Genomic DNA, 18,352 nt, shown 5'->3' on the forward strand with positions numbered 1-18,352 from the left:
AGTATTACACCACACAGATTAACATAACGGATATCACTTTAATTACTTTATTTGTCATGTATACAGTAAACACATTAAAACCTAGGTGTTCTTTCATAAGATGCTTTTAACCCATGTCTGAAATATCCTTAGATAATAATCCAACAAAACAAATAAAATATAATAATATGCAAAATCTTATACAACATTCTGTGATGAACTCTTGTATGAAGGCTGATCATCTTTGGACAAAAACATGGTTGAAAATGTGATGTAAAAAGGGAATAACAAGACTGTTTTGATTATTGATTATAGTTTGCCCACTGATGAATGATCACAATCATTTCCAGCTGCTAATAACTCATATGAAGACTTTTGTTGCCATCACTGCCAAATCCAAAATATAAAAAGACTGTGCAGGTATATGTCTGACCAAACACATTTTCATGGGACCTGTGACTAAAGAGCTGCGCTTTTCTCTTCCTCAGCATCGTTCTGCCTTTCAATCTGTCTGTTGTAAACCTTTACTTGGAGCCTCACTGAATTCTTAAGCTTTCAAAAAGTGAAGCTGAAGTGCATTATTTAAACATGACCAATTTCATTGCCAGACCTCACACCTTTCCAAACATTCACAGTGAGCCTTTAAAGTGCAGATGCGGAACTACCATAAAAAAAAAAATTATTATAATACCTCTACCACCTAAAATAAAAGTACAATCAGCCCATACAGAAAACAATGAAGTATGTAAATAAATACATTTCTGGAGTTACATTGCCTGAATTTTGTTTGCATGTTCTTGGTTCTGCATCAGTTAAAAATGCATCCTCAATATATATATATATATGTATATAGAGAGAGAGAGAGAGAGAGTTGCTACAAGACTGCAAAATGTGATTTTAAAGGAATCCAGATATTGACAAAGTAGTTACTCTATGATTAACAAATCATACAGGTCAACACAAACCCGATCCAGTGATGATGAATAAATGTATTTAAAAGAATGACTTGTTACTTCCTGTCACAGGGTTCACCATGACTCTACAAACGTTGTGATTTAGCAACCAGGGATTCATATTTAGTCCAGCTCCAGTCTTGAGTCTGTGGGAAAGAAAAAAAGCAGTGAGTGTTCCAGCGGGAAATATGTGCAGTCATGATCATATACAGAATTTCTGAATAAACCTACAAAAAGCACTTACCATGATGCTCTCTGATTTCTCTTCAGTGGTTTCTTGCAGTAAACTGGTAAGCTGACTCAAATATCGCTGGTTCTCCTCGAGTAAATGATTGACTGTTTCTCTGAAAACAAACACCCGTGATCACACACGCTGATAAACTCAACTTGAAACCTGTGAGGTGGTGATAGTATCACTACTAGCAGGCTGCTCACTAAGGCTTGGAAGAGACATTTACCCCTCTTGTGGTGGCACCTGCAGGGACATGGGCAGGCGAGAGGAGCACTGGGCTTGAGTCTGGTTCCATGCCGACAGCGAGGAGGACATCTCTCCACTCTGACTCACAGTGCTTCGTGTGCTGTTTTGTGCCTGAACACAAACACATTCAAATCACAATCGTTGGTTAAGCTAAAAAAAAAAAAAAAAAATGCTTCACACACAATGGCATTTTAGAAATGCTCTGAATGTAGCTCAACCAAGTCAGAAGTATTCATTTGACAGTTTTAGTTTTGCTGAGTTTTCAACTTACTATACTGTATGTCCGACAGTTTTTACAGTAATGCCGATGTATAATTTATTTGTTTTGAATAATGTGACACTATTGCTCAAAAGATTAGGGTTACAATATTTTATGAAAACCAATCTCTGTTCATCTCTGCTCAAATGTCACCAAGGCTGCATTTATTTTATCAAAAAAATAAATAAAACAGTATTATTGTGAAATATTTTGACAGCTTCCTATTTTGATATATTTTCAGCATCATTACTCCAGTCTTCAGTGTCACATAATCCTTCAGAAATCCTTCTAATATGCTGATTTGGTGCTCAAGAAATATTTGTTTTTATTATTATGACTGTCGAAAACAGCTGTTTGGATTCTTCATTAAATATAAAGTTCAATAGAACAGCATTTATTCTGAAACTGGAATCTTTTGTAACTATTTAAAAGTCTGCCACTTTCTAACAACTTTATCTATCCTTGCTAAACAAAAGTATACATTTCTTAAAAACACTGTCTTTTTTGAGCAGTAGTTTCTGTTTATTTGCATTTTGGTTTATGTCTATCAAGTTCCAAACAGATGGAATGATCAGATAACGGTCGACACGTCCACTGCTCATACACACTAAACCATTACGATGGAAAGTCCAGGATTATGTGCATATCTGGCCCCGAGAAATTAGATGCATGTGACTCACACATGCAATCTTCAGTAAATGCCAGAACTCTCTCTGTCTCTTGATCTGCATCTGCATGACCGTGCTGTCTGCCTCCTTAATGCTCTCCAGTGTCCTCTCAATTTTAGGGAAGAGGTCGATGATCTTCTGCTTACTCAGAAGGATTTTACTGCAAATAAGATAACAGCAATGCTGGATTTCAACCATAAAATGCAACAGCAGCATTCATTTGTTTACTAGTCGCAGTTTGAACCATCACAATTCTCTTTGATTGTGAACTGGATGGTTTCAAAAGCTTTTTACCTGAGGTGTGCATACAGATCCCTCAGTACCCGGTCCTGATTCTGGACAGTCTGTACAATGACCTTCACCATCTCAGAGCTGTCACTGTAGCCGTGCTGAGGGTCTGGCACTACGGGAAATGAAGAACACTATATCCTGACCCCAGAAACTTCTTATATAACAATAAGAATACATAAAGAAACAGATAAATCACCCAGGTCCTTGGAATGAGACATGGGGCGAATGAGCATGCAAAATGAGATTGTACTTACTTTTGCATTTTGCCTTCAATTGTCTGTAGAGCTCAACTGCTCTGTCTTGCCTGTGATGAGACATGATGTCAATACAAAAGGTTTAGGGGCACATCTACTAATACATTTAAGAATGAACTTACAGTTGCTCCATGACATCTCCTTGTCGACGAGCATAAGGACTTCTCTGAAGCTCAACTATTTCTGAGTGCAACGCCATTATTTCCTCATCCAGGTGGCCGATCTCTGCCACCTGCAAAAGCAAACAAAACCTCTAAGTTGTTGCTAAAACAATGCCATCCCACATGAATATTCATTTTATAATATACTACTGTTCAGAAGTTGAGGATCAATAGTTAATCCTTTTAAAAATGATGAAAATCAGGACTCTATAAGGCAACAAAATAATTCTATTTCATATCAATTTATTAAAGAATCTTAAAAAACTTTCAACATTCAAAATAATAAATGTTTTTGAGCACTAAATCAGCATAGCTTTGCCAAAGGAATAAATTAAATTTGAAATCAGAAGAATGGAAAACATTTATTTTAAATTGTAATATTTCAAAGTATAACTGTTTTTACTGCATTTTGAATTAAATGAATACAGCCTTGTTGAAGATCAAAGAGTTCTTAAAACTTAAAAACCTACAGACCACAAACATTTGAACAATAGTGTGCCACATTTTAATTATGTGATATGAAGAATACTTCAGTTAAATTTCAAAACAAATGTATCGGTCTAATTTCAAATTGACATAGATGTAAAATGTAGAATTTATCCACAGCACCTGTACAAACGCAGAAGCCTTCTCTTCATTTTCCTGCCAAGCCTTCAGCATCTTTTCAGAGGCTTCAGAAAGAAACAAGTCATTTTAGATAATCATCACTAAGGCAATAATACATTTCTGACAATTCAAGGAAATCTAGCACATTGAAACGCACATATGCCGTACTGCATCTGATCACTGTACTTCTCCAAGTCATACTGTATGCTGCTCTTAAAAAAGTCAAGCTTTGCTTTGAGCTGCTGCGAAAAGGAGAACATCATGTTCTTATATCTCGTAAGGTTGGTGTTATAGCGGAGAAGGCTCAACCTACAAACACACAAACCAGAAAAACATTGACTCATGAGCAAAAAAAGTCCCAAAACACAAAACATTCACATTAATAATATACTGGACGTACATGGCTGCACGCTGGCCCTGGAAAAGGCGGCTATAGTCTTCTCTGAGGCCACAAACGTAGCTTACCGCCTCACCCCAAACCTTTTTAAGGGCACTCAGAGGAAGCGGAGTTTTGGTTTCCCGCACTGTAACAGAAACAAAATGGGTGGAAACTCTGAAGTTCTTTTGGAAACTCAAATGTTAAAATCCAACAAAAAGTATACAACCCCCATAGCATATTTAAATAAACAAGGCATCTATAGAATTGGCACACATAGATCAATCAATTCTTACCGATGAAGTTCACACTCTCAGGAAGTGTTCTAGCTGTTAGAGGTCCTGAGTACTTGGTCAAACTCTTGTCAAACAGATATACAATGTAGCTGTCCCATCCTCTCTGATGATTAAACAAAAGGAATGAAAAATTGCTAGTGATTTACTAATATGACCTTTGGAAAATTAAGAACGCATTCAATAAGCCAAAAAAAAAAATACTTACTACTCCATCTAACACACACTGTGCAGCAGGTTTCCTGGGATCTAGCATGACTCCTGTTTCCTGCAGAAGCTCTTGATTCAGAAGTTCGATGTTGGTCTCGGTCTCAATCTTCTGTTGCAGAGAATGAAGCCCTTCATCTGGGCTAAGCAGAAATGAGTGAACCTGGGTCGTTGTCATGTTTAAGATGTGCACAACCTAAAGAAAAAATTATATTTCAGCTCATTTTTCTTTGCCTATTTTGCATTATTACAGAAGAAAGCCTACTTTTTTTTCACTAAATATGTAACATTTTAATGAAGTGTCAAACCTTCATGTTCAGTATTTGATCTAGAAGACCAAAGCATTGGGGCTGTTTTGTTTCTGGATTCAATCCTCCTCCCCTCTGTACTGGGTCCCACTTCAGCATCAGCTGTAGCAGCCCCTCCAAGGGCTCCAGTAGTGTCCTGCAGTACCAAAAACAACTAGTCAACTCAGAGACCCCAAAAAATATAGTAACAAAAATGGTGGTGCAAGAAATACACGTTTTTTTGGTCTGTATAAAGGCTACCTGCTCAGATTGTTGGGGTACGGGAGGTGGGTGGAAAAGCGGACTTCACCATTCATGTCTTCTACAGCCATTATGTCCTTAGGACCTTTGTTTCGCACTTTGCTTGTCCTAGAAAAATGAAAATATGTTATATTCCATGTGAATGTAAGATGCAAGCATTGTGGCATAATTAATATGTAGGTTTTCAGGACATATACCACTGCACAGGCTGAAGATTATGAAGAAACGGCCGAAAACCACAGCAGCACTCAAAGATCATGGTGCCAAAGCTCCAGTAGTCCACAGTGACCGTGTACGACTTGCCTTCAAACAGCTCTGGAGCCTGAAACATTCAAAAATGTCACATGAGCCTTCAGAAATCATTCTGATATGCTGATATGGTGCTCAAAAACTGTTATTTTTATGTTGAAAGCAATTGCACTGCTAAATATTTTTTATAGAAACCATAATAAAAAAAAATTCTGGATTCTTGATTAACAGAAAGTTCAATAGAACAGCACGCAACTAAAATACACTTTTTCGTAAGATTCTAAATGTCTTTACAGTTATTTCATTTAAAGGGATAGTTCACAAAAAATGTAAAATTCTGTCATCGTTTACTCCAAATTGATAGTAGCCACTAACTTCCATAGTATGAAGGGTAAAAAAACTACGAAAGTGAATGGCTACCATCAGTTAACATTACCAACATTTATCAATATATCTTTACACTCATACAGGTTTAAAACAAGCAGAGGGTGAGTAAATGATGACAGAAGCCCTTTAACACATCGTTACTAAAGAAAAGCATTAATTTATTTCAACAACAACAAAAAATGTACTGAACTCAAATTTTGAACAGTAGTGTTGTCAACTTATTGTGATAATTGCTTTTTCTAATAATTGATGAATGCAAAAGCATACCAGATATTGTAAAGTCCCCACAAATGAAGTACACAGGCTCCCCTGATCTAGGTCTTTGGCATAGCCAAGGTCGATTATCTTGTGGACAAGCTGCAGAGACATCAAGACAAGTTTGGTTGAAAAGTATGTCAATATTACAAAAACACTGACAAACTACTGAACTGAAAATACCTTTCCATTGATGTCTTGAAGCACAATATTCTCTGGTTTGAGATCTCGGTGAATGATCTTATTCTCATGGAGGTACTGGATTCCAGAACCTGGAGAAAATAAAACAAACTGTTGTACTTACCACTCTTATTGATCGATAATAAAAATATTAACAACAGTTTGGAAATGACACATTACCAACATCATTGAGTAGCGCCAACACCTCACTCTCTTTTAACCCACAACAATTTTCTGGCTTGCTGAGTAACTACAAGAGGAAATACAAGCACACAAAGAAGTTAGTAAAAATGTCATCAGAGCCAGAGGGCACTTGAGACGAGATGCAAAGATGACGCACCTTTCGAAGGTCTCCCTTGGAACAGAATTCCATGGCTAGAAGCGGTAAATCGTTCAGGGCAATGTGCATCATCTCGTCAGGCACATCCTTTGCTGTCACCACATTAAGGTGCTTCAGCCTGAAAATTTGGGGGGAAAAAATGGAAAAACCCCCTCATTCGACATTGTCAATTATGCAAAAGTGCATACATACATGAACTATATATTAAAGGGTTAGTCCACCCAAAAATGAAAATTATGTCATTAATGACATTCATGACCCTCATGTCGTTCCAAACCCGTAAGACCTCCGTTCATCTTCGGAAACCAGTTTAAAGAGTAACTAAACCCTAAACCAACTTTTTTTAGTTAATGATCTGTAAGAATGTGGCTTTATTAGTGCTGTTCATTGATTCGAGTAACTTTTTTGACATTTGAGTATAGTGTTTTAATTCTAAAATATATGGTGTAAAAACGTCAGGATGGTACATAAGTGTAGTGTTGCTGGTTGCGACAGCACTGCTGGACTGCATAGTTTACCAGCAGACCTGCTGGCCTGGAAGACCGCAAGTTCCCGCCTAGAGCTGGAGTGTGCAAACTGCATTTTGCACGGGATTGCTTCTCCAACGCAATGGAGGTGGAAATGGGCTTCTCCACACAGCTCGCGCTGATAAGCGATGCGGTGCAGGAGTTAAGACCACAGATTGAGCCAGCGGCTTGAATTGATATGAACAGACACCTCGACATCCTCCACTTCAGGTGAAAGTGGGGGAGAAAATAATCAAATGATCGCTCTGTTGCAAAGCTACTTGCATCATTACGGTCACTCTCCATTTTAGCGTCTCTGACAGCATCTGTCAATCAATCCATCACTGCGTGTCTCAAGTTCACGCCACACTCACTCAGCCCCGCCCTCGGTTCGTCCCCTCTATCTCCGCTGTGATCTGCCCACTTTTCAGCATTTTTCAAATATTGTCAGTGGGTGGAGCCAGGCTCTGACCAGGGGTTTAGTTACCCTTTAAGATATTTTAGATTTAGTCTGAGAGCTGGGTCTGTTGTGAGCGTGTTCATGACGCTGCTGACGTATGATGTCGTGAACGCACTCACAACAGACCCGGAAGAGAAGACAATGCTGAATAAAGTCATAGAAGTCATAATTTTTTTTTTATTTCCGGACCAAAAAGTATTTTCGCTGATGTCACATCTACTACTTTTATGATGTTTTTATTACCTTTCTGGACATGGATAGTATACTGTACATACATTTTCAATGGAGAAGCTCTCGGGCTAAATCTAAAATATCTTAAACCGTGCTCCGAAGATGAACGGAGGTCTTATGGGTTTGGAACGACATGAGGGTGAGTCATTAATGACATCATTTTCATTTTTGGATGAACTAACCCTTTAATTTAAAATAAGTCAAACATTTGATTGCTATAGATTTACACACTTTTTCATAATCTGGATCTCTCGACTCCATCGGTCTTTGTTTTTTGCATTAAGTTCAAGGCGACAGAGCTTCACAGCAATCTTTTCCGAGGTTTCCTGCAACACATAACAATAGTGAGGAAAATAAACATTTCTTTGTCTTTACAGGAAAGATAACTAAGCAAAGAAAACAATACATTCCCAAAATCGACAGTACTTAACAGTAGCATCAAAGGCAGTGCATTACCTGATTTTGATACAGGTAGACATGTCCAAATCCTCCTGTCCCCAGCCTCTCCTTCATAAGCCATGACCCACAGACCTGGTTCTGTCTGAAAGGAGGTTTCTCCATCTGTACATCAGTGACACATTTCAAACATTTATAATGGCTGCTTTCAACACTAAGACAGCTACTTGTGTTTGATCATGATGAAAGCCTTATAGAGAGGATTCTTTACTGTAAATACCGTAGATGATGCTTAATTAGTGAGATCTTTTTTATCTACGGATTAAATCAATTCTTAGATATGGTGACACAGCTAGCAGGCGAGCTAATCCAAAGTGTCAGACGGTGATGACTTACCTTGCGTCAGTTTGTGTTTCTAACTTGCTTGAACCGACCACATCTGATGTGGAGAATTGTGGGACCTGTTAAACGATCGTATTAATCCATGGGAAACAAAAAAGGTATCCATTTCATCCTAAAACGAGCATCGGATGTCAGATTTGCTAACTGGCTAACTAGCTACACGTAAACAACTCGATGTGAACTGTTGGCCTACAGTCTCTTAAAAGCCTCCAAATGTCAGCTGTCCATAACACCAGGCACGGCAAACTAGGACCAGAGAGCACCTGAATATAAAAACAACTAGAACTTGCTGCCCTAAATTGATGATTAGACACGGTAGCGCTGACTGGCGCACTGTTGTGATAATTATTGTTGACGGCGGCCACGCCAGCAGTGTTGCCAGATTGGGTTGAAGATCTCCATATGGCCTTAATTTCATTTTGGAAAATGGGGGGATTTCCCCTTTAGGTGGCTGTTATTGGGGGAGTGAGGGTATTTTTTTAGACATATTTTTAAACTATAAGCATCCTACCTAAATGTTTTGTCACCCAGTGTATTTGTATTTTTTTTTTTTTTTCAATTTATAATGTCCTTGATTCATATTTATATTGTGAGGAATATATTTAAAAAAAACGTTGATTTCAAACTATGAATTTAATTAAGTAAAAAAGATACCACATAAACTAAATACTCTTTTAAACTTCAAAATAACACTGGTTAGACTTAAAGGGTTAGTTCACCCAATAATCAAAATTATGTAATTAATAACCCTCATGTCGTGCCAAACCAGTGAGACCAGTGAGTTTATGTTCGGAACACAGTTTAAAGCCTGACTCACACTACAGGATTGTTATCACGATTTAGCCCCCGATTTCCCCCTCCCGAGAATTGGAGCAAACATCTTGTCGATCACCTCGATCTGTCCCAATGTTTGGCGCGGATTATCTGGTCATGTGAGTTCACCGATCGAATCTCGCACCTCCCGATCTGCTTGCACACAAATTGGGGCAGCCACGATTAATATCAAACGTGTTTGATATTTATGATTTTTTATCGGGATGATGATGGCTACATGATTACGTCAGTACTTCCACAGCCAATGCGCAATACCGCAAAACAGCTGATGTGTGGCTTCGCTGGATAGTGGAGATAGAGGATACTGTTTCTTGACATTTTGTAGTAGCACAACTGTCTGTATGTGGTGAAAACACATCACAAGGAGAAAGAGAAGCGCTGGAGTGAAATCACCTCAGTACAAATGCACTGGGTGAGTGCACAAAGCTAGCACGCTAAAAAGAAAAACAAATCTGTGACGATCTGCTGCGTGAGATCACATGAGGCACTCCCTCTGGCATGATAATCTTAATAATATCTTGCAGTGTGTGATGTGCCACGATGTTCAAATCTTGTAGTGTGTGCACGTTTAATATCTGAGGCAAGATAATCTGCAAAGATTCTCCTGTGTGTACTGCAACCAGATTTCAAAATCGGTTATGATTTTAAAACTCCTGTGGTGTGAACCAGGCTTAAGATATTTTAGATTTAATCCAAGAGCTCTGTCCCTCCATTGAAACTGTGTGTACGGTATAGCTACTGTCCGTCCAGAAAGGTAAGAAAAACATCATCAAAGTAGTCCATGTGACATCAGAGGGTCAGTTAGAATTTGTTGAAGCATCGAAAATACATTTTGGTCCAAAAATAGCAAAAACTACGACTTTGTTCAGCATTGTTGTCTCATCCGTGTCTGTTGTGAGCGAGTTCAAAACAAAGCAGTTTGTGATATCCGGTTCGCGAACGAATCATTCGATGTAACTGGATCTTTTTGAACCACTTCACCAAATCGAATTGAATCGTTTTAAACGGTCGCGTCTCCAATAAGCATTAATCCACAAATTACTTAAGCTGTTAACTTTTTTAATGTGGCTGACATTCCCTCTGAGTTCAAACAAACCAGTATCCCGGAGTAATTCATGTACTCAAACAGTACACTGACTGAACTTCTGTGAACAGAGAACTGAAGATGAACACTGGTTTGGAATGACATGAGGGTGAGTTAATAATTACATAATTTTGATTATTGGGTGAACTAACCCTTTAAATGTATGAATACACATTAGTGACAGACAGCAGCAGGTTTATTTAGGTTGCTGTCAATTTAAAACCTCATTCACAGATCTAAATGTACACATTACGTTTTGTTTTTCAACTATTTACATTTGCTTAATAGCCCACAATGTTTAGTATACATCGACTGTTTACGTGACTACATCATTTTGTATGTAGGTCTATTTGGCCATTACGCGCAATAAGGCGCAACACAAGTTCATTTTGTAGTCCTTACTGAAAGCGGTTTCACAGTTTAAAATCGTAAGACTCAAAAGCACGTCCAGATGATACATTTCGTAATCTAATCCCGTGCGACTAAATATTCACGGGAATATCCCGCGTTACAAGGGCACTGAAACACCCGACAGTTGTATAAAAAAGCAGCCAATAAAAAATTATCAACCCACCCAACGCATTTTTTCCGGTCTGACGTAACCAAAAGAAGCCCAATCTGGCAACACTGCGGCGCCAATCAGCTGCTTACTCCAGTCAAAATCGACGCAATGTTCGCGCATGCGCTGTGTCAGGAGCCGCCTGAGGTCCTTCAGCGCTGATCTAGGATCAGCTGGTTATGGCCAATGTAACAAAAGGAAAGCCAAAACAAAGTTCTTGGAGCTGATCTCAAGTCAGCGTGTTCGGCGAGGACATTCAGAAAATTGTCCCCTTTGTTTTTTGTTGTTGTTTTTTTTTGTGAAAAATTCCAGAGACGTAAATCTGTGAAAAAATTCACGTCTCTGATTTTCAAATCATAATTCTTGTGAACTCTCTGTACGTGTTCTATATAAATCTTTAGAAAAACGATTCATAAATAGGCTACTAAACTAAAATAAGATAAAACATTTATTGCATAATACATAAACAATTAAATATGCATTTTTGCATGTATTCTTAACCTATTTAGTTTTGTTCACCAGTACTGCACCACTGCTTCACTTCACAATTTTAAATGTAATAATTCTGTTCTTTTATTTCGGAATAAAATTTATATTGAAATCATATATTCAGATGTTATTTTGTATTTATAGCAGATAGACATGGAAACAGATCTAAAACTAATCTGTAGTCAACAAGTGGTTTACTTGACCAACTAAGATGTGAGAAGGCCAAGCATGAGTAAACATTAACATCAGTGTCCAGGAGATGGTGCTCAAGACTTTACAATTCCTGTAAAAATCCATCTCATCAGCAGCATTGGACACCTGACCTCTAAACATTTATCTTTTTAAATAAACCTGACTTTGTTCAATTAAGAAACCTTCAATTATATTTTTACATTTTAAATTAAATCTTCTAATGGAATATGTCTTAAGTTTTTGTCAAGGATGCTGAGCAATAAAGGCTGCATCAGCCAGTCAAGTAACCAGACAGTGATAATCTCTTCTATTGAAGTGATTTCCAAATGTCAAATATGCTGTTGACTACATATTTCTTAATGGATGTCATCTTTACAGGAATAATAATAAAAAAACTTAATCTTAATGATTAGATAAGGGCCCATCTGGTGATGAATATGAAGTATGAATGCAATGAATTTAATTACAGTGTTTGCAAGACAGTAATTTAGCCCAAACTGCTTAACAAAAGAGTCCATTTACAATTTATTCTTTTAAAGAAATGTAAGATTAAACTTTCCAAAAAGGCAACTTCATGCTTTCTAAAAGAAGTCATTATGCTTGATGGACAGCATCATACAAGGGGATGCAAACCTTTAGCGGTTGCATCATATTATCATCAAAGAAGCCAAACATCAGCAACACTGGAAATTTAGTAGTCTGCTGAGCAGGAAACACATGTCTGTACATTTCTTAAATGTCTGCACATTTCTTAAAGTGATAGAGAGGTGAAATCATCTCCTCTGGTTCTCTCATTCATGAAACCCCCCTCATTTATCATGTATATATCTCACAGGATGAAATCCAGCTAAAGCTGAGGTGTTTAATACTGTGATTAACCGTCTAAGAATGAGAAAAATGTTTTCAAGAATTATATAAAAGCCAGGGATTTTATCTTTATAATAAATCTGGCATGCAAATGTGGCACACATGTGGGCAGAGGGTAAAAACACATACGTGAATGATTTTGGATGTTAGGAAACAATGAAGAAATGTGATTTCATCATGTCACATCTGTGATTTTAAAAATAGACTGTCTGGGTTAAAATTGACAGACAGCAATGAATCACCTAGCTGTGCGTGACAAAAACAACACACATCTATTTTAATATTAATATTCATATTTTATATTAATTATAATATTAACTATAAACTATACCTCAACAACATATAAACCATTTTTACTAGTCAGAAAACAATACTTTATGTATGTAATCATTTATTTTTTTAATTCTCAAAGCATGTTGTGACATGGCCACTGCAATATAAAACCACAGTGATTGTCATTGCTTCAGGGGCAAAATCCCAATTAGGAATATTTCCCCTTTGCAGTTTTTTATGTATTAGAAAAAGAGAAGAGGTCTTGAGCAATTTAGCATGAGTCACAGAATGAGCTTCCGCGACTATCTCATTGTTTGGTGCACAGCGCATGTGCCAGTTTGCCTGAGGCCAGGCCCCCTCAGCCAATCACAGCCTCGGCACTCGTCACATAAAGCGAAGAACACTAACAGGCACATGACAGCAAGTGCTCAGGAAGCCCAGTGCAGCTCTACACTGCAAACAAATAAGCAAATCAACTACTATCAGAAAGGTAAGCACCAGATACACTTTTTCTCAAAGATCTGCTTTGCTTTCATTCTTTTACATTTGCATACTGTGCCTTTATTGCTTTTTTTCATTGTCTTGATTTATACATATTGCATGTGGGAATATGAATGAATTAGAATTACATGTAAATATGTTTATCTTCCCCTTTTGCACATTAAACAATGCTGATTTTGGGTTCCACAAAGAACATTTCAGTGAAAAGTTCTTAAAAGAGCCATTTTAGTCTTAGTGTGAGGAATCATTTAATAAGTTAAAGAACATTTTTCCATTGCAAAGGACCTTTAGCCCAATGGAAACAATGGCTGTTTAAGGTATTTTATAGAACTTTTATTTTTACGATTTTATAAGTGCACTAAGGATACTTAAGAATACAAATATAGTGCATAAATTTATATGCGTTACAGACGCAAATATAATGCGTCTGTACATATTAAAGTAACATGCCTGAAATGTGCTAAGATTTCAAAGGTACTTTAGCAGTAGTTTCATAAGTGATCAATAAACTATGAAAATGAATAAAATCAATGATTTGTATGAAAAAAAAAAATCAATGGAGTTATTCTGAAGATTTGTGCTACCTCCCATTTAAACAGTTGGTAGCATAATTCAACAGCGAAAAATGCTACCTATCAGATTTTGCTTCCATCATGATATTAATGTGTTGTGAGGCTTTATTAAAGTGTAGACCTACCCCAAACCTAAACCTTCCCTTACAGTATTAAAAATACAGTGTTGGTAGCATAATCTGATAGCACTATTTGTTAGAACCCTGGGCTTATACCATCGTATGCATGCTTGCTTCTAATCAGTGCTTGCAAATTCATATGATTTTCTTGGCAATGCTTCTTTATTTATTTGTAAACTTTAAAAATGCTCCTGTTTAACTTGAATTCCTCCTGTTTGCAGTGAGAGAGCATGTGCCCTCTCTTTTAAAGATGTGTCTTATGAATATATAGCTCACTTCTTCAAATATATTTTAGGATCTCCAAAAAAGGAAAACATTGGTTTGCGGTCAAGATGAAGTGTATACTTAGGATATTACTGCTGGCATGTGCCCTGTACTTTATTGAAACAGTAAGTGGAAAAACTGCAAAAAAAAAAAAAAAAGTGAAAATGCATACTTCCTACAAGGGTCTTTAAATAGAATTAACCTTTTTACCCACACAGCTAATATTATTAATTCTGTTTTTAGACTAAAAGCCCTAGGAGAGAATACACTTCTACTAAAGTAAAGGGTAAATTCTTTTTTTGATTTTGTCATATTTGATTAAAGTTTTTCATTAATATGCTATTTGATTATGGTTGTAGTTTTAGCCTGTGAATGTACAGTTTAGGTTTAATAATGACTTTTCTCTTTCTCAGATAATTGCATACTTGATGGAAGCGAGGAGAGCAAAAACGAAGTGTCAGTGACAGTCAGAGGACGTACTTGTGTATCATGGAATATATTATCAAGGAAATACCCCTCCTTCCGTAACTGCAATCATAACTACTGCAGGTATTTAGATTTAGATTTAGTTTAGATTAATTGAGAGTAAAGAATAACTGAGATTATTTTGACACTATTTTGTGGGATTTCTAAAAAGTCTAAGACCTCTGGATTTTGCTGTTTTAGGAGTCTAGGTAACAAGATTCAGCCGTGGTGCTTTGTAAGGAAAGGAAATTATTATGTACGGGAATACTGTGACATTCCCCTCAAGGAAATGAAACCAAGTAAGTAGAAGTCCATCTCTTTTGATTATTGAAGCCAAGGAAATATTAATGGCAGTTTGATTAATAAGACTTACATTTGCTTATGCAGCCACCACGAGTCCACCCACATCTGACCCAACAAAGCAAGACACAGGTAAGGTTATGATTGATTTACTTTTTATTGCCCATCCTAAACAAAAATCATTTAGTGGCATCCTCGACTAGGATCTGTTCACAAAGCCTAGAAAATGAGCTCTTCTCATAGACTTCATGTCTTCATTATTCAGAATCAACATGTGGGGAGCGACGCTTGAACCGCATTACAAAGATAATAGGAGGATCAAGGTCAACTGTTGAGTCACAGCCTTGGATGGCAGCTATCTTCAAAGGAGAGGGATTCGTTTGTGGAGGAACTCTTATTGCTCCATGCTGGATCCTGACTGCAGCCCACTGCTTCCCTGACGGGTATGTCAACCTGTTGTTAATGGAAAAATCTGACCTTCTTTACAAGTAATCAGCCAATTCACAGTCTGGTCTGGGTCTTTTATCACTTTGTCAGCTTTATTTAGCAATAATGACTTGCTGACAACACATATCCTGCTTATTACTCATCAAATATTATCTTAAAAATGTTTCACTAATATCATTAACTAATATGATGCCAAAATAGCAGTAAAAAAGTCTAGTTGGTAAATTGCATGTAGCTCGGAAAGATCATTTTGTTAATAATGCAACAATTTGTTGGTGGCCTATTGCAAACGGATAAGTTATTATCCAGTTAATATGAAATGTCATACAACTAAATCCTGTGATCAGCATCAAGTATTCCAAAGGGCCGTGTAATAAAACAGCTTAATGCAGTTAAGTTAAGTTGTGTTGTCATTGCATTGTGGTATAAAATGTCATATAATTTTACGGTTTCTTTGCTTTAAACAGTAAGAGAACACGCATAATGAAATATTCGGTCTATCTGGGAAAGAATGCCATCAACGAAACCGACACTGTCAAAGAACAGCAGTTCAACATCAGCAAACTTGTGGTCCATGAGGACTATAATTACAAAGCTGAAGACTTTAATAACGACATTGGTATGTTTGCTTACTATCTGATTATTCCAGCAATTATAAGAAGAGTGCATGAGTAATAAGTAGTGCAAATCCCTTCCTTCAGCTCTTTTGAAGATAGCGGACAGCAGTGGACAATGTGCAGTGAGGACAGACTATGTGAGAACCGCCTGTCTTCCCCCTTTCCAGCAGATGCTTCCCACAGGATTCTACTGTGAGATTGCTGGCTATGGAAGACATCAAAAGGGTAAGATGACACACACTGTATGCTGAGCTAGATAGTGTATCCGAGAACAATAACAATGATCATTTTCCTACGACAGCAAGATATGAGGGCAACATGGTGTGTCCACAAAGTTGACCTATGATATGAAATATAACAAACTTGAACATCCTATGATTATGACACGACATCCTGTACTTGATCTCTTTAAAAAAAAAGTCTAGCAGAGAATGTAGCTGGACAATTTAGTAATCAAGTCATTTCGTCAATCTGGACGTCATGTTGAATGGCAGGACAAGAACTGAAATATTTGAGATAAACAGAAAAGTCATCAGTGTTTTTTTTATCTGTTTTTTCTTTTTTTAAGGTGGCTTTAAGTACTCTCGATATCTGAAACAGGCTCAAGTGAGGCTTATTTCCCAGAATGCTTGCCAGAAAAAGTATTACAGCAAGGATGAAGTCAATGAAAACATGTTCTGCGCAGCTGGTAGAGAGTGGGAGGAAGATGCTTGCCAGGTAAACCAGATGATTTAACTGATGATTGATAAATAATACATTTGGCCTAGGCAGGTGACGATATCTTCATAAATCTGTGAGAAATACACATCCAAATGTTTTTTTTTTCTGCTTTCAGGGTGACTCAGGAGGGCCTCTGGTGTGTGAATTAAATAACACCATGTTCCTATTCGGCATCATTAGCTGGGGAAAAGAATGTGCAAAAAAGTTTAACCCAGGAGTTTACACAAAAGTCACCAATTACAATAACTGGATCTCACAGCATACTGGTTTACCCAAATATACAGCAGGCTCCCGGTATCCACAAAAGGACTGATTATGGCAGGGTCACTTTACAACAGAAACGTGAGCATTGCTCAGATTGCTCAGGGCAATGTTATATTCTGAGCAGAATACATGCCAATTATTTATACCATTTAGATTAAAAATGGCAGCTACTGTAATCAATAGGAAACATCTTTGATAGTGTTATAATTACATGTTCCTGATTTACTGAGTAATGATACCAGTGTTTAGGTACATGAAATGAGGCCCTATGTTCAGCTTTTGAGAACTGTAAATAATGTATTTTGTCTTTTTATACCTTTCTAAAGAAGCTGATCTAAAATGACTTATATTAATGACATTTACATTGGTCCAGTCTGTTGCAATAACTACTGTATATATATAGAAGGAGTAGTGTTCCAGAATGTTATATTAATTGGTTGTTTTATTAATAATTTTTTATTGTAACTTTTTATTATACACAAAAAGTTTACACATTTAATATTTAATTTATTTCAATAACGTATATATGACAGGTGTATTTATTTATTTTTTACATAAATAGCTCTGATTGTAAAATTCTAATTATTTCCATTTTTGTGATACACCATTGTATTACTACACCATTTTATTTGACATTAAACTTGCTTTAAATCTCTTCAGGTTTTTATTTCATTCATTCATTTTGCATCATCATAAATATTTATTGAAATTAAAACCAATGGATGAATTCTCACCCATATCATTTTTCATTCTTTTTAAGCATTTATTAACCAATTCACCTATTATTCATCTATTATTTCATCTATTGGTCTCAATTAAGTGCAATATATATTTTTAAATTATTCAAATGTAAGCATGGTCTAGCAGTTTTTGCACATCTGCATCCTTAAAGGGATAGTTCAACTAAAAATGCATTTTTTTAATCATCAATTACTCCAATTACCTCCAAACATGGAACACAAAATAATATATTTTGAGAAATAATAATTATTATTATTATTATTATTATTGGTCCATACAATGGAAGTCAATGGGCAACGATGCTGTTTCACTATAATAAGAACATTCTTCGAAATATCTCTTTTGTGTTCTACAAAAGAATGAAAGTTGGAAACTATATTTTTAAACATTCTTGTCACATTAAACTAATTGTAATAAAATATTGTATGGCAAAATTAGGACATGTGGTCACAAAACGTCACCATATTCCTTTTTCCTGGTCAGTAATGATGGAAATGTCATTTTTATAGCCAAGACTAAAGCATGAGTATATACAGAAATTGACTGTTAAAATAAACCTATTCTG

At 36.6% G+C, this 18,352-nt stretch overlaps 2 protein-coding genes across 2 annotated transcripts; one reads left to right on the forward strand and one right to left on the reverse strand.

Annotated features, from left to right (window-relative positions):
• Positions 1 to 18: 18 nt before the first annotated feature.
• Positions 19 to 8,867, reverse strand: LOC127970460 (inhibitor of nuclear factor kappa-B kinase subunit alpha). The gene is made up of 22 exons (XM_052573047.1): positions 8,474 to 8,867; positions 8,138 to 8,242; positions 7,913 to 8,007; positions 6,485 to 6,602; positions 6,325 to 6,394; positions 6,148 to 6,236; positions 5,977 to 6,066; positions 5,271 to 5,395; positions 5,074 to 5,181; positions 4,834 to 4,969; positions 4,527 to 4,721; positions 4,322 to 4,424; positions 4,050 to 4,173; positions 3,807 to 3,958; positions 3,653 to 3,714; positions 3,005 to 3,114; positions 2,883 to 2,932; positions 2,632 to 2,740; positions 2,350 to 2,497; positions 1,391 to 1,521; positions 1,177 to 1,276; positions 19 to 1,078 (listed from the first exon to the last, which is right to left on the reverse strand). The coding sequence occupies exons 2-22, from the start codon at positions 8,240 to 8,242 to the stop codon at positions 1,019 to 1,021; spliced, it is 2,280 nt and encodes a 759-aa protein (XP_052429007.1). The 5' UTR covers positions 8,474 to 8,867; the 3' UTR covers positions 19 to 1,018.
• A 4,315-nt stretch (positions 8,868 to 13,182) lies between these two features.
• LOC127970510 (urokinase-type plasminogen activator-like) lies at positions 13,183 to 17,692 on the forward strand. The gene is made up of 11 exons (XM_052573106.1): positions 13,183 to 13,267; positions 14,265 to 14,358; positions 14,477 to 14,519; positions 14,647 to 14,782; positions 14,900 to 14,997; positions 15,086 to 15,130; positions 15,264 to 15,441; positions 15,913 to 16,064; positions 16,147 to 16,287; positions 16,631 to 16,779; positions 16,898 to 17,692. The coding sequence occupies exons 2-11, from the start codon at positions 14,302 to 14,304 to the stop codon at positions 17,093 to 17,095; spliced, it is 1,197 nt and encodes a 398-aa protein (XP_052429066.1). The 5' UTR covers positions 13,183 to 13,267; positions 14,265 to 14,301; the 3' UTR covers positions 17,096 to 17,692.
• Positions 17,693 to 18,352: the final 660 nt, after the last annotated feature.

The sequence above is a fragment of the Carassius gibelio genome, chromosome B13 (assembly GCF_023724105.1).
Source record: "Carassius gibelio isolate Cgi1373 ecotype wild population from Czech Republic chromosome B13, carGib1.2-hapl.c, whole genome shotgun sequence".
NCBI classification, from domain to species: domain Eukaryota; kingdom Metazoa; phylum Chordata; class Actinopteri; order Cypriniformes; family Cyprinidae; genus Carassius; species Carassius gibelio.